Below are 22,032 nucleotides of genomic sequence, written 5' to 3'. Positions count from 1 at the left end.
AAAATTTGTCTTGTCAATTTGGTATACTTACCATTCGACTTTAGGAGGTGAAATGATGAGACACATTAAATGTAGGCTCATGAAGAAAAACACGACCAAAATGTCACCAACAATTGGTACAAGTTTACAATTCCATGCTTGACCAATAAAATTAATTAATTAATTAATATATAGAGACATACATTTCATTTTCAAATGTTTAGACCAAAGCAGGTAGGCTTGTTGCCATTGAACTAAGAAGCCAGGCCATACCCACACGTGAGGTACCTAAAATTACTCTAAATTCAAAGGTGTGACGTGGAGCTTTACTATCACATTGTTTAATTATACTACTAATGTCAAATTTAAACTGAAATTAAAATTAATCAAAGAAAGTAAACAAGTATTTGACACACGGACGCTAAAATGCTTGACTTTTAAGGAGACAAAAAAAAAAAAACTACCTACTAATTGGACTAACAACAGTTTTGAAAAACAATTTGCTATTCCATTACACGAAATGCGGTAATTTGTCAAAATCAAAAAAGAAAAAGTAGGTTTAATTAATGGTGATTATCATGGAAGTTACATTTATTATAACTCGACTTACATGAGCTTATTCAGATTGCCAATTCCAAAGCACAGACAAAAGAAGGAGGGTTACGTTATCTTATCGGCAGTGTATATATCTTACTCGTGAGATTATGCTGAATTTATTATGGTTGTTTAAAGTTAATGTTACGTTATTTAGAGTGAGTGGTCCTTGGGAGGGTTAAAAAAAACAAAAAGCCTTTAGGTAGCGTGTGTACAGTAAGAATAGAATCAAAAAAGGAAGCGGACAAAATCATGGGATGTGCATGTTTTTTTATTACACTGCCAAAACACGGATCATGCAAATCCTCCTCTGTTTCTGTCTCTTTCTCTATTTCATCCCCAACTCTTTCTCTACTACTAATAACAATACACGAGGAGTTTAATTAATTAGTAATTAATTTACAATTTCAAGTTTTATACTAAAAAATATATAGTGGAATTACAACCTGAAATATTACACCGATAAAGAAGGATTGTTGTGATAGAATTATTGTGATGAATTTTGTTAGCATGTTTGACTTTGAGCTTATTGTGTTTTTTTTTTTGGAGCATTTTAACATTATCTAGATTTTTTTTTTCTCCATTCGATGTTCTGTACCCACATTAGAGTTTGGTTAAATTTGAATTCGCTTTGAAAAGTCTCGCTCTCTAACAAAGACGACTTCATACACAAGGAAACTCGAACCCAAAACCTTATTTCACTTCTATTATTTTTATACAAACAATAAAGATTCACTTAGTTCATCGGAGAATGACCCAGAGTGTATATATATATATATATATCAATGGATAGTGTAAAAATTCTTTATATCATGTAAATTCATAAAATAATTAGCAATATATAGAATAAACGGGGTTTGGTAATAATTAGGCTTAACCTCCCTAATTTAAGGATGAAGTCACTATCTAATCTTAATTTATTTTACTTAAACATTACTATAAACCGTTTAAAAACTTACATTTTCATTGTTAGAAGCAACCACTATTCACACTTGTCTGTGCATGTTTACAAAATTCTTATAGTATTCATTATAAATACATTATTAAGTAAAAAAGCAAGTTTAGGGAAGTGTGTTAATAAGTCTATAAGGTTATAGGTTTACTGTAGAGTTGAGTCAGAAAAGTAGAAAAAGGGTGGTCAGCTTAGCACGCTTTGCTTATTGAACAAAAAAAAACAACAAAAATAAATATATTAGTGGTTGCGTGCGTTATGCTCCAATTCCGTTTTGCTGTTTTAAGGGACTGAAGAGAATCTCCTCTACCCCTATAATCTATCTATATCTATATACATAACCCTCCCTCTTCTTTTCTAGCTTCCTTCTATTTACATCTTCTCCATTATTAACTCTCATATGCCTTACCCTTGAAACTCATAAAATTTATAAAACTCACTCTCTCTTACCCAACAAGATACAAATTTTTCTTTGTCACAAAGTATTTGCCATTTTTGGGTTCGTTCTTCAAGACAATCTGGATTCAAGGTACAACAAGTTTTCATAACTTTTTTTCCCCAAAGTTTATTAATGTGAAGTTTCATGTAATCAAGATTTTGTTTTTTTATGTAGGAAGTTTGTAAGGTGGAATTATCAAACAGAGTTGGTTGGTTGGTTGGTTGAGTAAAAAATGGAAGGTTATTCAAGAAAATGGGTTATGCAAAGAGGAGAAGAAATAAACCATGGAAATTCTGAGGAAAAAAAGCTTGAGTTAAGGCTTGGTCCTCCAAACGGAGATTGGTCATCTAGTGAAAAGGATGAAACATTTTTCCCTTTTAGTTACATCTCAAAAGATAACCATGCCCAAAAATTTTCATCATTTCTTCAGCTTCAATCAACGGCACAGAAGCAAAGCCAGATGGTACAGGAATCATCTCAGACAATTTGCACCAAAACAGCAGATTTGCAGAGCACAGAGAAGAAAAAAGCATTTTCACAGACAGCTACTGCGCATAACAGCGCTCAGAAAAGGTAACTCAGCTTTTTGCCTCTTATTTGCTTTTTTTTTTTTTATGACAGAGGATATTCACTGCTGTGGTCCATGCAACTAATGCTTTGTTTCATCTTTGTAATAGTGTTGTCTATTCTTTAGTGTAATGTGATTTTGCAAAGCATGATTTTTCTATTATATTTTAAGGTTATTATTGATAACATTTACAGTTTATGGTATTTTGTTTTGTTGTACTAGTCCAGCTCAAGCATATACTTCTTTTTATCTAATTCCGTGCCTAGCTATTTTTGTGATATTGTGCAAATTTGTTGAATCATAATAGAGCCGTATTTCTTTTGTTTGTTACAATATCCTTTTCGTGTACACCAACTTTTGATTAACCCGAAATTCAGGAAATTCGTTCCTTATTTTAGCATAGTTTCATGGATTCAAGTTATATACCGTGATTAATTGCTTGAAAGACTATTAGAATTTATCCCTTGTAATTAAGGGTGTGGACCTAGTGGTTAATGAAGTGAGTTGAATTTGCAATGTCAAATCCTCAAATTGGTGTCGCTTGGACGCCACAATTATTTATGGTTGTAGGAAGTTATCATTCTACGTCTATATTGGTCAATTTAACTGGATGGTGTAAAATAATCAAGACATCCTGATTAAAATCCCTATTATAAACCTCCTTTTATCTCATGCTGATTTTAGTTAACACATGGGATTAATTTAATCTCAAAATTTGAATCGGGATAATCCACCTAATCCCTTGAACCAAAACACAAAGATGACTTGTTATGCCCTGTCTTAAATTTTGCTTTCGGCGACAATTTAATATTGTATATTGTTTTGTCAACTAACTTGTGTTGTTGCTTCTTTCAAAAAAAAAAAAAATAGGACTGCACCAGCACCAGTTGTAGGTTGGCCTCCAGTTCGTTCATTTAGGAAGAATCTTGCAAGTAGCAGCTCTGTGAAATCTGCCACTGAGACACAAAATGTGGTCCCAAATAAGAGTGCAAACAAAAAACCAATGGAAATTTGTCAGAAAGGATTATTTGTTAAGATCAACATGGATGGTATTCCTATTGGAAGGAAAGTAGATCTCAAAGCTTATGACAGCTATGACAAACTCTCTTCTGCTGTTGATCAACTTTTTAGAGGCCTTCTTGCTGGTTAGTTACTTATCTACACTTTCCGTGGATAATAGGCTCGTCCCTTTACCCTTCCTTACCTAATTAAATACTACTATGTGTTTGTTCAAACATGTTACTTAAAACTTAAAAATTCTAACTTTGTTTTACTGCTGTGTTAATTAGCTCAAAATAATCCATCTACTGGTGGGAATGAGAAGAAGGAAGACGGGGAGACAGCGATAAGTGGTTTATTGGACGGAAGTGGGGAATATACTCTTGTATATGAGGATAATGAAGGTGACAGGATGCTTGTTGGGGATGTCCCTTGGCAGTAAGCATCTTTAGCTCTCTCTCTATCTATGGATCTGATACTCTCACTTAAATTATTTAATATTCTCACATATCTTAATGCTCTCTTTATATTTGGTCTGTCTGAAATAGTTTACAAAGAATTCTTATTCTCTTAACTAAAGTAGTACACCATAGGACAAAAAAATGAATGAATCTTTTCATTATGTGTACGTTTTAGTGTTTTTTGTCAGCCTGCCTGAGATAGGATAGGATTCATATAAGCCAAAAAAGTTGCATGTGTGTGAAGCAATAGTGCACCAATAAAGGTTACAACACACTATTTGGAGATTAATGGCCTGCCTTCACGATTTCATTCCTGTAGTAGTTTTCATCGGTTCGTTCTAATGGTTTAACGTTTGACATTTTCAGCATGTTTGTGTCTACTGTGAAAAGGCTGCGTGTGTTGAAAAGCTCCGACCTCTCTACACTTACTCGTAAGTTCCAAGTTGTTGATTTGTGTATACTACAATTCTTTTGCTCCACATGAAACTTAGGAACTAAAATTGGTACACTTTAATTTGCTTGTTTCAGGTGCAACTAAGCAGCTGACCTAATGATATCAATGAGCTAACGAGATGTAGAGTCAACATATATCTAAGAGAAGAGAGTGACTTGTTTTGTATGGAATTTGATGTTTTTTAATTGTTCAACTGTAGTTGCAGAAGCAAAAAATATATCATGTAAATTATGAATATTGCTGCTAATATTTGTGTTTTTGGCAAGGCAAAATAATCATTGCTTTCTTGTGATTGTTTGTGCTACAGTTTCTAATTAAAACCTAAACTGTTCTCTCGTGAGGATCAGCAGTTGAGTAGAAGCATAGTTTCACAATTTTGCAAAACCATTTCAATTAACCCGCTGCAAGTTTCGTCTATTATAACAACAAATAATTCAGTATAGTCGATAATAGCAAGTTTCTTGGTTTTGTGGGTAAAGTTATGGGCGTATATGTTTACCAGATGAATTAGTTGAGGTACACACATAACTTAAAAGGATTGTTACAAAGAAAAATGATAAAATCTAAAATTAAACTATGAAAATTCTGTATGTTTTCAGTAAATGATTGAAGATCATCCAGTCAGGTAGTAAAAGGATCTTTATCCATGAAAATTCTGTGCTTGAAAGCACTTCTAGGAAAACTCTCCTGGAGATAAAAGTTAAAAGTATCTGCTGGGGATATTATTAATTTCATTTGATGGTACAATAAAGGAGAGAAAATACCGAAAACGCTTGAGAGCAAAATATAGAGTCTAAAGGTAGTAGTCCCCTCTAGCAAGATATGGATTTGATCACACTCTCCTAAGCTTGATCTTCAAGGTACATTGAATGAGAGGCAGCAAGAAGAGCAGCACCAATGCCAGAACCATCATTGGAGTGCACAAAAACGATGCTCGTTGCCAATTCCTCTCCGAGCAAGTCCTTCAAAGAGTTCTCTAAACACATTCTATATTCTGTATAGTGCTCATACAACCCACCATCCATGGCAATAACCGTCCTTTCTGAACCACCCTGCTTAGGCGTATCTCTTCCCATCTTTTTCAAGATGCCCAATACCCCTGCAGCTGCAAGTCTTGCCCCACGTGTTGCAACGATATTGCACAGCTCAACCACTAATTTCCTTGTCTTCAAGGAGGTATTAGATATCTAAATGGCAGAAGAAAAAATAGTGTGAATTCATGTTTGTTGATGTGTGTATCAATTATCAAGAAGTAAAGATACTACTGTTGATGGAAAAAAAATGTCAACAACTTCAATCACTTTTTCCTGCAGTTATTCTATTTGATTATCATTTAGGCACTTTTGTCGAATAATTTTGATGTATACGTATATAGATTTATTGTGTGGTGTGCCATCTTAGGGGCTAAAACCTTGCAATGTACTGCCAGCAAAATTTTCCATTTATTCATCACTATCTGATACAGGGAGATACTTCTTCAGGATTTGCTCACAGCAAGAGAAAATTATCCAGTTTTTGGGTCCATTGAAAACAGCCTCTCAACCTTCACAAGGTAGGGTTAGGCTGCATACACTGTGTATATCGTTGTGTTGTTGTTCTAACTTTTTCAGTCTTTGTTTTAAAGAGTGACAGAATTGAAGAGGTAATATTGTTCACCGTCTATTCTCCTGAAAGTTACTCTACAAGGAAAGATGTCATATGTTGTACCCATAGGCAATGAGGAAACCAAAAAGAGGCCCTTCTTTTATTTTCTACAGTGTAAAGACATAAATGAATAACAACATTTCTTTTCTTGGTAACAGTCGAAAGGAAACAATATTTACCTCTAAAATATCCTTCAGCTTTTCACCAACCACTTTCAGATCAGAGGATGTGTCATGATGCATAGCAGACATATCAGGTGTCCTGCATATTGTTTAACATTTTTATCAGAGGTGCTGTTTGAATTTGGATAAATGGACAACAAAAGACAAATACCATGTGATGCAAGTGAATTAGAAACTAAAATTCAATTACATGAAGTATTTCCAAATGCAAATACCATCTCATTATTTAGTACTGATTGATCATCCAGAAACAGATGTAAATAAATATGCTTCCTCGAAACTTAAATCTGCCCATGTTCCACTCTTTACTCATTATTATCTAGACATGTTGCAGAGAGAAATTGATATTGACTTGTGAGATTTTCATCTAATTGCAACAAGTTCAACATTTATGCCAATAGCCCATTAGAGAGGTGAAAAGGGATTTTCCAACGCTTGTTGATCATATGAGACCTTCAGCTCTAGGCATAGAATTAATGAAGATTGTTTTTCATGTTTTTTTTTTCATAATCGAGGTATCTGGGCTAGCATGCACCTCGACTAATTCCACAAGATACTTGCTACCTCCCACCTGCATTCCACAAAGGCCTGGACAGATGGAAGGGATCAACTAATGTTTTTCACTTTGTTAGGATTTGAACCTGAAACTTCATGGTTCTTAACCCACTTTATTGACCACTAAGCCACACTTGGATGCGCTTTTTAGGTGGTTAATAAAGCAATTTTGCATTATAAGATTATTCATCAGCAATTCTGAAGTTACAAAGTAGTACCTTAACACAAATGAATCCTTGAGCTTTGGAGGGACCTCATCACCAAAAACGCCAGCTTCTTCAGCCACCCTGAGTAGAACTCTGCGTAAAATTTCTCCCAAGTACATGCCAGAAGTCATCTTCTCAAATATCTGTTAGGATGAATGGAAATATTCCTCATGTGCATCTAAGTAATCACAACATAAAGCAAGTCTACAACAAGAAGTTATAAAAATAGACAAACAAGCACCTGTTCACCAGGATTTAAACTCTCGTTATCCAAAGCATGATCATACTCTGTCAAGGGCAGATGGGATGACCTAAAATTACCCCATTCCATATTGATAACCTAGAAAGAAACACAGGATGCATTTAGCAACTATCAACAGTGTCAGAGAGTGAAAGAGAAAAGCAGATCAAAAGCTACTGAAAGATCCCAACCATTTCACCAGATTTTGGCACAGGACCATGCCACTTTGGAATTGCCTGCACCCGCTCCACATAAGCTGCATTGGTCCCTGTACCTAAGATAACAGCAACAGCTACATCCTTTTGCGTATATTTACCACCAGCTAATGTTCCAACAGTATCATTCACCTTTCATTAAAACATTAATCAAAATCAATATTTTACAACTAAACAGTACTTAACATGTTTTCTGTTAAGTACTTCTATCAGTATCTTTTTTCCTCATACACTCTTAAATGGAATAATATTCTGCAGCACCAGATAAACTCACCAGAGCTGAGACCCGCATATCGACACCTTTTCTTTTCATAGCTTTTGTGAGTTCTCCAACAACATCTTGGCCAACCTATGTCCAAGCAACTAGCACAAACTTAGATCCATTGGACTTTTACGCAAAGGACATTTCAAGTTCCCATTTTAGCAATGAAAGGCACATATGATTAAATAAAATATATTTAGTGTGTGTGTTTGTGTTTAAGTAATACAATAAAAAATAACTACAAGCACAAAAGATAATGCTATGGAACTGGATAAATTGCAGTCAAGTGAAACATGAAATGAGAAAAACCATATGTTTTGAACTTTCTGATTCAGATGGAGTGATGCAGTTTTACTTCTCATCTAGATTTAGTGACTAGTTTCTTATACAAAACTTAATTGTACTTGTATTGAAACCATCTACAAAGAGAAGCACCAAACTTAGGTTGCACCTAACATTTAGCACTTATCTGCACCTTTAATAACACCGCTTCCATATATGCTGATGAAATCTTAAAATATCTACTATCAAAGTATTCTTTCAGGCCAAACATATTTTAGCGTCTAGGCCAAACACATTTTGAAATATAAATCAGCAGGCTGTTTCAGTACCAGTTTAACCAAACTGTTCACTCTATATGTAATCTTCAGAACTAGTAGAAAATAATCTGAAATCAAATTGGAAAGAACACAAACAAGCTGCAGAGAGTGGATGGCTAGAATTACAAGGAACTACAATAAACAGGAAACACAAAGTAGCAATGACAATGCATACCGCATCATCAATAGAGAAGCCTTTTGTCCACCGCATAATAGTCCCAGAGTTGATTGAAGTCTGCATTACTGGGAATGAGAAGGTGAAACCTAGTTCTCTCTGCTTACCAGGAGGTTGATGAAATTTTTCCTCTTCCGCAGCAACAAATTTTGCAAGCTCAGCCGCAATATAATCAAAAAGTGCCTGAAATCATGTCAACTTTAGAGTTCAAAAGAAACAAAGTAGAAGAATATGGCAGGCTACAACATCTCAACAGGTACTTACATCTGAAGTCCCAACCATCAAACTTGGAGGAATTGATGCCTCAGCAAATTCTTGATGAATAATACCACCATCTTTTCCACCCAATTGCACTCGCAATACTCGAAAATTTGTTCCACCAAGATCCAATGCATAAAAGACGCCAGCTTCATCACTAAATTAAAAGGGTATTGATGGAACAAACATTTAGCATATCCTCAGTTCATAATGGGCTTAGACCAGCCACCATACAGAATACTTCAAATCACTCGAATTAATATGATTGACAACACACTTGGCTGTACACTCTTTTGGCAGTTTAAAAGAGCACCGTAATACTGACATTCTGGATAGAAACAATGGCTGCAAATCACACATCATAACCAATGCAAAGAAATTTTACGTCAATCGTATATTGGAATGACAATGCTCAGCACATCAATTTCAACTCAGGATATGTCCAGGGGACATCAGGGGAATTTGAGGAGTAACTTTATACTGGTGAGCAACATTCAGTTACCGCCAATAAAGTTTCTCTAAGGTACATCAATGAATAGCTTAATAAAACAAAGAGGACATGCAGAGCAGTAGAAAACAAGAAAATACAAGTATCAAAGTAGAATTCCCAATTTTTCAACTTCATGGAAATGATATCTAAATACTCCCCAACACTTCCATATAAAACAGAACCAACATTGAGAAAGACTGATTTTTTAGCTCATTCGTACTCTCCTCAGCTTGTCCCGATTGACTAGAGGCTATGAATTCTTAATCTGAGATCATTCTAGACAATTACAATTTTTTTTAGGGAAAGTAGCTTTTGATCCTTTAAATATTCGACTAAGCATATTTAACCTTGACAAATCAGGTTCCACACAGCTAACGTCCCCAAAAACCCCCCGTAGCCAAATCTATAACAGCTGAACCGTAGAGCATCTAAGCTTCAATTTTGAAACTCAACTTACAATTATTATCTTACAAAGTCACTTTCTTTGATGAAAAAACTGAAATCAACAAAGAAATGCGACTTTCCGATATAATAACACTATTAGTTCAAGTGACCATTTTGAGAAATCAAAACAAAGAAAGATTCAGATTTCTACTAAAAAGATCATTTTTTTTCCTTTCTACCAATGAATTGATGACACCCATCAATAACGACAAATCATCACTGCTAGATTTCAATCCATACAAGCAATGCTTAAAAAAGAAGACTAACCCAGTTGGGAGATTATCGACATAGGTGATAAGCATCTTGAGCTTGCTGCCGCCTTCAGAAGCAAGTCCGGCGTGCATCTCAACAGTCATAGCATCAGCAACTTGCTTAAGCTTTGCATCTTGAGTCTTACACTTTTCCTCAAATTCACGAAGAATAGCCATAGCACGACCCCATTTACTAGATTTCCGCATCCGGTGGTGCACTATTAACGCCGCCACTGCACACACCGCAGCTGCACCAACCACGGCGGCTCCCACCGTCACTTTCTTCATTTTTTTTGCCGGAATTTGAGGTTGGCAAAAAGTTGGTCCACTGAGAAAAAATGAAATCAGTAAAGTAAAAATTTGTGATTTTTAAGGAGAAATAATGAAAATTACAGAGAGGGTGTCTGTGTTGGTTAAGAAGGAGATCGGATCAAAGGAGAGTTCAGTAATTCAATGAGAAAAAAGGGGGAAATTTAAGGTTAATTTGTAGACTGGATTAGGATATATTTACTCTCTATTTATTACAAATTTAGATTTTCATAATTTTGCTTTGAATGAGAGTTAGTATTAAAACAGAAAATGACAAAAAATAAAGTCTTACTTATGTTTGGTAGTTGGTAAAAAAAAAACAGAAAAAAATATTCTTCTATGATTAATGAATTGCATTATTCGAGGGATCACAAAGAAAAATAAAATAGGTCAATTCAAACAGGCTTTTAGTATTTATTTTTAGTGTTAGATTTCTTTAATGTAGATTTGATTTGGCTAAGTAAATAATTAAGGGAAACGGATAGAGAGAAATTTTACGAATACTTGATAAGATTATAACCCTTAAATATAAGAAATTATTTGAGATTTATATATTTATTTTATCATATGCCATGTTTAATGTATTTATTAGATTTCGACACGTAAGTAAAATAGTACCCCTAGAATTATTCGAAACCAAAAGAAGTAGGAACAGCTAACCTATTTTCTAAATGAAATCTTTATACTTTTTTAATAATATATTGTGGAGAACAACAAATTTGTACCTATTTATCAACAAATTTTATTTTTTCCCCAAGATTTATATTTTGTGGGATGTTGATGTAAGAGCAGACAGCCAAAAACGTCCTTCTCCCCCACGTTTGTTCTGACGGTTAGGGCAATAGAAGAAATATCACATCATATATATATCTTTCTTTGTTGCTAACTTTTATATTTTAGATATTTATTTGCTTGAGTTGTGTACATTTTATTAATATAGAAAACTTAAACAAAATATAAATTTATTGACATGTTTGAAGTATCACTATTTCTAAATTAGATGTTTAAAAGATGCTTATTGATTGTAATTTTTCCTATTAATATATGACTTTTTCCAATTTTTCCTTGTATTTTTACAAAACGAATTCTACAAATACATCAATTTTTGAGCTGGTAGTAAGAATACATCAATGCTTGATATGAAGATTTAAACTAACGTTATAAATTCAAATAGTATAAAAATAGAAAACGATCACTGATTCATTATCACCAAATTTCGAACCATACACTTATGATTCTAGAAAAAAAATTGTTATTTAAAAAAAGATCGTTAAAAATACTTTAATCTCTTATTTATTACTCAAATTTATTAAAAATAAGTAGTAAGAAAAAAGGCAACGTAGAGATGAATCGAGGTGATGATGTATTCACCTATAAAGGAAATATATGAGTGGGATACACCAGATTACAGACCTATTCTTAGGCCAGTTGATCAAAGTGGAAATTAGGTGCAAAAATTCTAATATTATTAAATTCTCATTTTCTTTGACCTTACTTTTTCAGTATTAGAAAAATAAAAATAATAAACGAAAGAGCCTCTCAACTATTTTGACCAACACATTACCAAAGCAAGAGGTTTTGACTTTTAAACCTTTTACTTTGACCTCACACAACTTGAATGAATACAATCGTTGACCCTTCAATTGCCATTTTTCACGGCATGCGATCATGCTATTGGTTTTAAATCAAAGTTACCACATTCGATCCAATCGATAATATGTAATTTAGCTCCGCTCTTACATTTACCTCGATTAATTCCACGGAATTACTATACCTCCTACCAATACATTTACAAGATAACTTTGTTCATCAAAAATTAAAACATATGAAAAGAAATTACCTCATATTTTTTTGGGAAAATTGTATCTAATAGCAAACTATTAATTCAAATTAAATGTTATAAATATAGTTTGATTTAATTGTACCACATAACAAACTGTTGCTATTTCGCCTCTCTCCTTGTGAATCTCGCTCACCACTCTCGTTCTCTCCCTCGCCTCTCTCGCTTTTTATACAAACGCAAATGTATAAAATGCGTTTGTGTTTGTATAAAATGAGAGAAAATTGTATATATGCATATATTTTCGTTCCCCTCTCTCCCCTCTCCCAGATCTCGCTCGCTCACTCGCCTCTCTCACTTTAAACAAAAACGCAAATGTATAACATGCGTTTGTGTTTGTATAAAGCGAGAGAAAATTGTATATATACATATATTTTTGTTCCCCTCTCCTAGATCTTGTTTGCCACTCTCCTAGATCTCGCTCCCTCAATCGCCTCTCTCACTTTATACAAACACAAATGTATACATTGTGTTTGTGTTTGTATAAAGCGAGAGAAAATTGTATATATAAATACAAATGCATATATTTTCGTCCTATACACTTATGATTATACAAATACGATCTTCCCTTGCCCAATTTTCTTTTGTCTTTCTCTTTCTTGCTTTATACAAACACGGATTATACAATTGATCTTTTGTATATGTATACCAAAGCAGATTATACAACTGTTTTCTTTTGTGTATAACGAAACTATACAACTGTTTTCTTTTGTATATGTATAGCGAAATATACATATTTATGTTTGCTATGGAGCACAATTATGCAAATTATAACTATAACATACAAATATGATTTTTGTGTTTGCTATATGTGAAAGTTGCTCTATTTTTTTATGGGAAAATTGTATATAATGGCAAACTAATAATTCAAATTAAATGGTATAACCACACTTTGATTTAATTGTGTCCTGTAGCAAACTGTTTGCCAGCGTCTCTCTCCCTCAAACTCTCGCTCGCCACTCTCTTCTCTCGCTCACTCCCTCTGTGTTCTCCTCTCTCGCTTTATACACAGAAGTGTATAAATTGCGTTTCTGTTTGTATAAAGCGAGAGAAAATTGTATATACACATGCAAATACATATATATTCGTCCTATACACTTATAATTATACAATAAAAATATTCTCCTGCACAGTTCTCTTGTGCCTTTCTCTCTTTCTCGTTTTATACAACAGAAGTGTATAAATTGCGTTTCTGTTTGTATAAAGCGAGAGAAAATTGTATATACACATGCAAATACATATATATTCGTCCTATACACTTATAATTATACAATAAAAATATTCCCCTGCCCAGTTTTATGTTTGTATAATGAAATTATACAATTCTGAAGAGGAGCCAACGAATTATACAATTGCTCTTTTTGTATATATGTATAGCGAAATAGACAGCTTTTCATTGTATATGTATAGCGAATTATACATATATATGTTTGCTATGGAGCGCAATTATGCAAACTTTGCTATAGCATACAAATATGATTTTTTTGTTTGCTGTATGTGAAAGTTACTCTTTGATTATGCTAGATTTTAACTTGAGATCTCACAGTTTTCAACGACTCTAATAATCACGAGGTTACACAATTGAAGTTGCCTTTCAGCCCAAAAGTGAATATTGGCCCAAACTACTATCTACACAAAAGCCCAACTCGGTTGCATATCCAAAAGGAGTGGGCCATTTGCGGCCCACTGAATGTGGAATTTTCGTAAGTTATACGAAATCTCGCTGACAGCCCACATGCTCCAACGGTCATATTTCTGAAATTTCAGATTTAAAAATGGATACCTACTCTTCTAACGGTCATCTTCTTCATTCCTTGGTTACTCTCTCCCTGACTGTCATATATACCAAAATTTTTCAAAAAAGAGAAAAAAGTGAAAGAGGGAAAATAAAGAAAGTAAACAGCAATTTTCTCAAATCAGAAGAAATTGATATTTGATTTCTTGTGTGACTCTGCCATGGATATGGGTACTACGCCGCCACCGAAAAGGACTCCATTATTGAGTTCTTCTACGTCTTCTGCAGTTCCAGATCGTTCGCTTTCTGGTATGTTGCTATTTCCTTAATCATGAATATTTACACTAATTGACCTCACCCATAAATTGGGTTCTTGAAACCCTTAGATTGGGTTAAAGGGACACATTAGTTGGAGAATGAACTATCTGTCCGCTTATATAAATTTAGACAATCCATCTTTTGTGAAATAGTTTTGGGTTGAGTTAAACCAAGATGTCATATCTTTACATGCCATTGGAGCCAGTTATGGCGTGAATGGGGGGTGTTAGACGGGAATAAAGTTCCATATTTGTTTGGAAATGGATTCAGGATATACTTGTATGTTCTTGGGCAATCTTGATTAAAGTTCCATATTTCTTTACATGATTACTGTGAAAGGTATTCATCACAAATTGTCTTATTTTGTTGATATAAATGTCTTTTTTTCTACTAACAGGGTCAAGAGAATCGAATGAAAATGAGCAACCACTTAACCAGAAACCCATGACTAAGAATTTCATGTCACCCACCATATCTGCAGCTTCCAAAGCTTCAATTCCAATTAAGAAGAAAATTTTGGCAGAAAGAAACGAACTTTCCACCACCTGTGAAACCCTTCCTCACAAAGCCTCAAATTCGACCTCACATCGTTCTGGAAAATTACCTATTGCTTCCTACAGTTATGCCTCTGAATCTGAGAATGATCAAGAAAACAACTCTGTTGTTGATTCCTCATATAAGCCATATGACCCTCTTACTAATGACCTCGGCCCTAGACCGAAGTATCTCCGTTACCAGCCAAATAGGCGTCGTGGGACCTTTCTTGATCCCCAGAAATCTGATGGTGATCAAGTGTCATTGCAGCAAACTCAAGATCCCTTAAATCTGCCTGAAAAACATAACCTGGAGCCGGAGAACGATGAAGATGTGGTGGAGGATAGTGTTGAGGATGATGAAGAAGAAATGGAAGAGGATGTGGACCGGGAATGGAGTTTGAAAGGGGTCTTCAAGATTCTGCTTTTATTGGTTGTTTTCTTTCTGTCAGGCTCAAATTTATCATCCATGGACTCTGTGGTGAGTTCAGGTTCTGGTGTTGTGATTCGGAAGAACATCTTTGAAGCTGTTTTCTATGAAATTTACGGGAGTGAGAGCGCATATGTGGATCAGCCAGAGTATTTTCAAAGTGGTTTTCTGGAATTGAGTCAAAGAGAAACTACTGATGAACTTAAGGCAGTCGAAATTGTTGAAGATACTGTGGAGTTGTTGGAAGTGGGAAGTGCTGAAATGGAGGAAACAACTGAGTCACAGGAAGGACTGAGTGCGGATATTGATATTGATCAGGACAACACGGAGGTCGAAGTTACTCATAGTGTTGTACATGGTGATGAAGAGGAGGAAGCCATGTCAACAGCTGCTGATGAAGTTACTATTTCCAATGAAGTGGATGAGGAAGAAGTTGGTGATTTTGATGAGCAGCAGCTACAAGAGAACCTTGAAGTATTGCTTGATGACATTTCAAGCTCCAAATTTGAGCTAGCAGAAGTTGACAACAACGTTGAGCAGGTCGAAAAAACCTCACAGGAACAAACTGGAGAAGTAGAAATACCGGAGATAGTACCAGAAGGAACTGAAAAAATTGAAACAGAACTTGAAATCAGCAATCTTGTCACTGAAATAGAGTCGGAGAATGCTGAAGTCAAAGAAAATGGACTCAGTAACGCTGTAATTGTCGTTGGAGTTTCAGCAGCTTCAGCGCTTTTGGTTGCCTCTATGGCTATCATCTATGTTACAAGGAAACCAAATGCTTCTACTCCTCAAGCTGAAATACTCAACAACTCAGCTATTGCTAGTGTTGAAGGAGAACTCTTAGAGAAGAAAACTGAAACTTCTGTAAAGGTTTCATCTTTACAAGAACCACTGAATTATCCCTCCGAAAATCGCAGGAACTCTCACCTTGAGAGTACACCTGCCCTTGGATCCATTACACAAGCTTCATCTTTGTGTGGACCAACGAAAGAAGCATCGAAAGAAATCAGCCACTTCAGTGCACCAAAGATTGAACTACTAGGTGAAATGATGGTTGGAGAAGTCAGCAGCTCCCTTAGAAGCTGTGTTAGGAAAAACAACATGATTGAAGCAGAAGGTAGCAACACTAATATATCTAAAGGTGTTGTTTTACCTCCTGCTCAACCAACAGATTCTCCATCATATGGAAGCTTCACAGCTGAAAAGAAGATCTTGAAGAAAAAGGTATGCTGCAAAGTTCAAGTTAAATCTTAATGTAGACCTTTCTTGTATTTAGATTAAAGCTTCAATCTTTAACTATTTTACTTGTAAAAACAGGTGGAGAAAGATGGAGAAGAGATCAAGAAGGTGCTGTTGACAACCCCAGTTAGGAGATCAAGTCGAATTCGAGATCGTATTGGCATGTCCCCTTGAATGAATTATTTACTGTAGGAGTTTTTCGTTTGTTTTAGTGGAAACAGCATCTCTGTTGTTTCATATTCTTTGATCTTCTACAGATCAAATTCTAGGAATTAATGTATCAAGTGCAAAGTGCAAAAGCATTAGAATTGTAACTTGTAGGAAATGATGATCTTAACTTTCAATGGAGAATTCACTTATCTTCTATGAATATTTTGCAAGCTAAGAGAGATAAAGATCAATGCATCCAAATATCTGCAGAGTAATTAAACAGAATTGAACTTTTCAAGGGCAAATAATATATCCAAAAATGCAATAACTTATCCAAAATTGAAGTATACAACACAACTCTTTCTCACTCTCTAGCTAGATCTCTCTTCTGTTTGAATAAATACTACACTCTCCTTATTTTCTTTTTTTCTCTGTACTACACACTACATCTCTTGCACAGGAATCAGAGGGGGCCTGCTCCTGCTGATAAAACTTGCCTTTCCATTAGTAAAAGATGCTGAAAATGATGAGCCTCTTGAAGCTTTCTTCAATATAGTTGCCTTAGGAAGAGTGTATGATTTATACGAATCCAATCCAGCACCATAGCTCTTACAAGACTTCATTTTTCTTCTGTATGGTGATTCTTTCTTAGCAAGATCTTCTAAACTTGTCACTCTTGACAAAGATGTAAAAGACTGTGATTTCCCTTCATAAAACTTGGATAATCCCCTCCTGCAATTCATAAACATCAAAAAAGGTATAAGCTTTTCACTCTCATTATTATTATTATAACAAGATTCATTCTTTTTAGTCATACTTACTTGATTGGTAGTTGTGACATGAGGGATGATAAGTCATACAAAGCTCCATCATCAGAAGAGGGTGATGAAGATGCATCATCTGTTGTATCAAGTGAAGATGAACAACAAGATCCATTAGAGATGTTTGATGATCCTTCACCAATGGATGATGAAATTGATGATGAAGATGAATGGCTCATATTATCACAAATTTCACCAGGATCTAATTCATGTCCTTCATCTATCATCCATAATTGATGCTCATCTTGATTAATCTTCTCCATATGATTTAAATTTTCTTGATTCTTGAAATTGAATAAACAGATTTAAAGATGAGATAAATAGATAATAATAACAATGTGTGAGTTAGCAATAAGCTTTAGTCTTTATCTTTTATAGGCACATACAATACAAAACATGGGATTGTTAGTCATTTCTAGGAAGGCATTTATATATATATATGTACAAGAAGATAATGTGTGGATATAAATTAAACATTTACTTTTTAGGACTTTATGACAGCTAAGAACACAGAAACTTGCGTCACACCCCCAACTAATTACCGACACTTGTCAAACAACCACACGATCGTTACACTGAGCTAAAATTTAAAATTTATGAATTCTGAATTTTTCATCAAACATATAACACGTTTAACTTCGAAATAAATATTTTGCATATATGTAATGATTTTCTCTTATATAAATACAAGATTTTAGAGAAAAGTTATTGAATTTATTTCAATTTATAATTTGGTATTATACACGTGTCAAAAAATGAAGTAGATAACACGGCAAAAAATGATACATTATTGTGATAATAGAGAAATTCTTGATTTAAGATAATAATATTTAATTGAACGAATGAAAAAAAATATAAGTAGGGCTTATCCAGAGATTCGATATTATCTTGTCGTATGGTTTGAAATAAATGTCTTGACTTTAAAATTGCACTAAGTTAAGAAAAAGAGGATAAGCTCTATGACTATGAAATTAATATTATGATATATATTAGCCACCAGTATCTGAGTCACCAGCTAAGTCCACAAATATTAAAATAAAAAATAAAACAAAAGCATATTCTTTTTTATTTTTAGTTGTGTTTTTTATGATAAGAAGCAAGTTGTAGATAAAATCGTTGACTAGGAGACATGGGGGCCATTCTTGCATGCCACTTTTTCTACCTACTTTATCCTATTCAAATTTTTTGAAACACCTCAAGATTTAGGATTGGAGAAAAACATATCAACAAAAATCCATTTGCTTTTTTAAAATCTGTTTTCCGGACACAATTCAATATATTTATCTTGATTAGCTTTAATTTAAAGTAGATTCAATCAAATATATTTATCTTGATTAGACTCATGACTCAAACTAATTATTCGATTGTCCACTTATTCTATTCACTGAATCACTATTTTTTTTTTATCATTGGTATCATCAAAGTATATATATATATATACTCTAATGGTATCAAGTAATATTGATAATGGAGTTCAATCCCACAACACTAGTGTGAAAAACATTTTCGTTGCTCATCTTTACAACTGAGTTATCAATCATTTTTGTTAGGAATTCACAAATTAATATACATATCTATTTATTTAATTTTCTAATATAAATACAAAAAATTAATGAATTCGTCGAAACCTATGAACTCCACCTAGCTCCGCTCTTGGAGGGGGTCAAGAATAGTTTTTTTTTTTTTCCATAGAAAAAACGTGAAAGTAGTCGCACTGCTTAGTCTCCAAATACGGAACATTACTGTAATTTGAAAAGGTCAAATATTTTGGGCTTTGTTTAAGAATCCTATGATGTTTCAACTATTTTTCCTAATTCTTTTTTTTCTTTTTGGGTTATGACTCTAAAATTTTCTATACCATAGAAAATAAAGAGAAAAGTGGTAAAAGACTTGGGGGGCTGTTCAAACCAAACTGACAAAAAGAAAAGGCTTGATTTGATATTGAATGGGAAAAAAGGGGGAAATAATTAAAACTATATATAAATAATAGAATTTTCTCTAAAAATATATGTTAGGAAATATTTGTGATTCTTTTATTGGGTATAACATTTAATAAAACTTTATAGGGCATTTATTTTTATATATATATATTATATTTTATATAATGCTTAATTCAACATGCATCATTTTAGTTATCAAGTGTTGTTGAAAGGTGAAAAAAAAATTATATTCATATTTCAAAATATATTAACTTTGAATATTTTCTTTGAATTTGAGAGTGTCAATAATTATTATAATTTAATTATGTTTGAACGTGGGCATCCTTGAAAAAGTATTTCTATCATGTAATATTTAATCTATAACTCTAATTTAAAATAATAGTTATGAGATAAAAACTAAAATAAAAACTCGATAAAATTGAACCGTTCAAATTAATTTGATTTTAATAAAATTGAATCAAATCAAGTTATGAAAAAGTACATATAGAGAGATAAGAGATAAGACCTAGGTCTATTCGAAAATACATCAACACAACTTCGCTACGATGGACCTTCTTATCCTGTTATCCATCAATCTTTTTGTTTCTTTCTTTTCTTTATATTACGTCCGTTTCATGAAATTAAATTGATATAAAATTAAATTTTATTTAAATATGGTATTTAAATTTGTTAAATTATATATTTTTTTCTTTTATATTATAAAATTTTCACAAGTTGTGAAAATTGATAATTTTTTTTCAAATGAGCAAGTTTATAAATAAGGTATCAGATTATCTAAAGTTTCTCATTGATAAATTAAATATTTTTATATTTTTTTATTAATAAATATTTACTATAAATTCAACATCTCTTTACACTGAATATAACTCTTCTTTTTACAAAATATAAATTTATAGGTCACTTTTTATATTTTTTAAAAAATAATCATGATTTAAAATTTCAAATTATGTATTTTAAAAATTTTAAAACGTTAAATCTAAATCATAATACTAAATCACATACTCAAATATTAATTTAAAATCGCAATTTCATATCGCAACTTATTCTATTATATATCCCCACTCTTTATGAATTATAGGACGGTGGAATGATAAGTGATGAATTGAGCAGCTATGCATAAGAAAGAGTTGTTCTCCCGGATTAGATGCCCGCATCGAACCCATTTTACCCTCTATTGAAGCTTCTCATTTCTAAAATTCGAACCATCTTTTAGTTGTTTTATTTTATAAAATTTTGTGATTATTTGAGAAACATAATTTAAAAAAAAAAAAAAACTTTTTTCCCTTAGCCTTTTGTTTTGGATACGATAACCACGTAACGCAAAGAAAAGGGAAATAACTAGAAGCACAATCATAAAATAACTTATTATTATCATGTTGAGTTTGTTAAAAAAAGATATATAAATAATTGGACTTGTTGAGAGGTTGTTAAATAGTCGCTAGAAATCTAGAAAGATTTGATCAAATCAAATGAAAGAAGATAGAAGCTACAAATAACTCGGTTTCATATTGTCTAGTCAACTTTGTTTGGCTTGTGTCAACATGACATTCTACTTTTTCTAGAAATTAAACTTTTCAATCATATAGTACTATAGTAGTATTTTCAGAATGTTATATCCCTATTTCTCCCTACTATATTCATAAAAATACATATTTTCAAATTCAAATAATATTCAACACTTTTCTCAACTTGATTATTATTGAAAATTATCTTGTGGCTGGAATTCCATTGCGGATTAAGAATAAAAATAAAACCATTTTCTCAACCATACCAAAGTAATATTACATCAATAGTTAAATAATTTCAAATAGTACTAGACAGTGTTGGAGCCAAGAATTAGTGAGCACTCACTCATTCAAGGTGTATGAAACCTACTAAAGGGACTTGAAATCACTGGGCTACAAAAGCGTTTCTTTATGTCAAGTGCGTCCAAAATATGTTATTTAAGATTTCCGACGAAGGGTATCCAAATTGGACTACCCTGACTTGCATGTGCCTCTGCCCCTGGTACTAGAGCCCTTTCCTTTTTTTTTTCTTTTTTTTTTTTTTAAAATTCCTCTCTAATTATAAGAGAAACTAAAATATTATACCAATAAATATATATCAGTGTAACTCGACCAACCTTATTTCTATCGTGTAAAGCTAAAATATTATCCTTAAAAAGAAGTTTTAAGATGGGGTGTAAAGGTACATTAATGGATGAGTCCAATTGGCTAGAGTTATTATAGACCACAAAACTTTTTTGTCTAATCAAAACGAAAACGATGTAACCAATGATTTTTCTATATTGTTAGCACCACATGAGTTGCAGCCTCTGCAAGGAACAATTACAATTAATTAATGATAGGAAAGAAATAACATACAACGTGAAGGGCCTCCGTTTGAATCACGTTGAAGGCACGTGTCTGAACAAACAACAATACGGTGTAATTATAACCGTAAAGTTTGAGTAGAGTAGAGTACATAAATCTTATCTTATTTATATTTTTTGAAATAGAAATATTATTTTCGATAAATTATTGATTCAATAAAAAGTTATTTAAAATCAGTTTGAGAAAACTTTTCCTGCTAGAACATCCAATCAATATATACCTCATTCTATTTTAATTTATTTAAAAATAATATCGCTTTTATAGTTATAAAAATAATTTAATTTTAAACTTTCTTCATGCTTTTACAAGTACAAAATTTTATAACATATTAAAAATTATGAATTTCATTTTTTTTAACAAATTTCATGCTAAAT

General features: G+C 33.0%; 4 protein-coding genes across 4 annotated transcripts; 2 read left to right on the top strand and 2 right to left on the bottom strand.

Moving 5' to 3' along the window:
* The first annotated feature begins 2,150 nt into the window (after positions 1-2,150).
* Positions 2,151-4,734, top strand: LOC125860609 (auxin-responsive protein IAA26-like). The gene is made up of 5 exons (XM_049540606.1): positions 2,151-2,537; positions 3,403-3,677; positions 3,822-3,969; positions 4,359-4,423; positions 4,521-4,734. Exons 1-5 carry the CDS (start codon positions 2,197-2,199, stop codon positions 4,541-4,543), a joined length of 852 nt encoding a protein of 283 aa, XP_049396563.1. The 5' UTR covers positions 2,151-2,196; the 3' UTR covers positions 4,544-4,734.
* Positions 4,735-5,067: 333 nt separating this feature from the next.
* On the bottom strand, positions 5,068-10,421 carry LOC125859336 (hexokinase-1). Its single transcript, XM_049539060.1, has 9 exons — positions 9,985-10,421; positions 8,790-8,940; positions 8,526-8,708; positions 7,764-7,838; positions 7,466-7,621; positions 7,275-7,373; positions 7,046-7,176; positions 6,270-6,351; positions 5,068-5,633 (listed from the first exon to the last, which is right to left on the bottom strand). Exons 1-9 carry the CDS (start codon positions 10,254-10,256, stop codon positions 5,289-5,291), a joined length of 1,494 nt encoding a protein of 497 aa, XP_049395017.1. The 5' UTR covers positions 10,257-10,421; the 3' UTR covers positions 5,068-5,288.
* A 3,538-nt stretch (positions 10,422-13,959) lies between these two features.
* LOC125860400 (uncharacterized) lies at positions 13,960-16,684 on the top strand. The gene is made up of 3 exons (XM_049540350.1): positions 13,960-14,161; positions 14,568-16,360; positions 16,454-16,684. The coding sequence occupies exons 1-3, from the start codon at positions 14,074-14,076 to the stop codon at positions 16,547-16,549; spliced, it is 1,977 nt and encodes a 658-aa protein (XP_049396307.1). The 5' UTR covers positions 13,960-14,073; the 3' UTR covers positions 16,550-16,684.
* Positions 16,685-16,810: 126 nt separating this feature from the next.
* On the bottom strand, positions 16,811-17,746 carry LOC125860401 (uncharacterized protein in LEU2 3'region-like). Its single transcript, XM_049540352.1, has 2 exons — positions 17,347-17,746; positions 16,811-17,257 (listed from the first exon to the last, which is right to left on the bottom strand). The coding sequence occupies exons 1-2, from the start codon at positions 17,607-17,609 to the stop codon at positions 16,969-16,971; spliced, it is 552 nt and encodes a 183-aa protein (XP_049396309.1). The 5' UTR covers positions 17,610-17,746; the 3' UTR covers positions 16,811-16,968.
* Positions 17,747-22,032: the final 4,286 nt, after the last annotated feature.

This window comes from Solanum stenotomum, chromosome 3, assembly GCF_019186545.1.
Source record: "Solanum stenotomum isolate F172 chromosome 3, ASM1918654v1, whole genome shotgun sequence".
NCBI classification, from domain to species: domain Eukaryota; kingdom Viridiplantae; phylum Streptophyta; class Magnoliopsida; order Solanales; family Solanaceae; genus Solanum; species Solanum stenotomum.
The sequence above is the reverse complement of the archived record's forward strand: the minus strand, read 5'-3'. Positions and strand labels throughout refer to the sequence as shown.

Bases quoted from the DNA above. Each gene is read 5' to 3' on its own strand.
- LOC125860609 (XM_049540606.1), top strand. From the start codon at position 2,197: ATGGAAGGTTATTCAAGAAAATGGGTTATGCAAAGAGGAGAAGAAATA. The intron at 3,678-3,821 runs GTTAGTTACTTA...TGTGTTAATTAG, and splicing joins TTTTAGAGGCCTTCTTGCTG to CTCAAAATAATCCATCTACT. The intron at 4,424-4,520 runs GTAAGTTCCAAG...TGCTTGTTTCAG, and splicing joins CGACCTCTCTACACTTACTC to GTGCAACTAAGCAGCTGACC.
- LOC125859336 (XM_049539060.1), bottom strand. From the start codon at position 10,256: ATGAAGAAAGTGACGGTGGGAGCCGCCGTGGTTGGTGCAGCTGCGGTG. The intron at 7,177-7,274 runs GTGCTTGTTTGT...TCATCCTAACAG, and splicing joins GTTTAAATCCTGGTGAACAG to ATATTTGAGAAGATGACTTC. The intron at 5,634-6,269 runs GTAAATATTGTT...TCTGCCATTTAG, and splicing joins AGCTGAAGGATATTTTAGAG to ATATCTAATACCTCCTTGAA.
- LOC125860400 (XM_049540350.1), top strand. From the start codon at position 14,074: ATGGATATGGGTACTACGCCGCCACCGAAAAGGACTCCATTATTGAGT. The intron at 14,162-14,567 runs GTATGTTGCTAT...TTCTACTAACAG, and splicing joins TCCAGATCGTTCGCTTTCTG to GGTCAAGAGAATCGAATGAA. The intron at 16,361-16,453 runs GTATGCTGCAAA...TTGTAAAAACAG, and splicing joins AGAAGATCTTGAAGAAAAAG to GTGGAGAAAGATGGAGAAGA.
- LOC125860401 (XM_049540352.1), bottom strand. From the start codon at position 17,609: ATGGAGAAGATTAATCAAGATGAGCATCAATTATGGATGATAGATGAA. The intron at 17,258-17,346 runs GTAAGTATGACT...TATGAATTGCAG, and splicing joins ATGTCACAACTACCAATCAA to GAGGGGATTATCCAAGTTTT.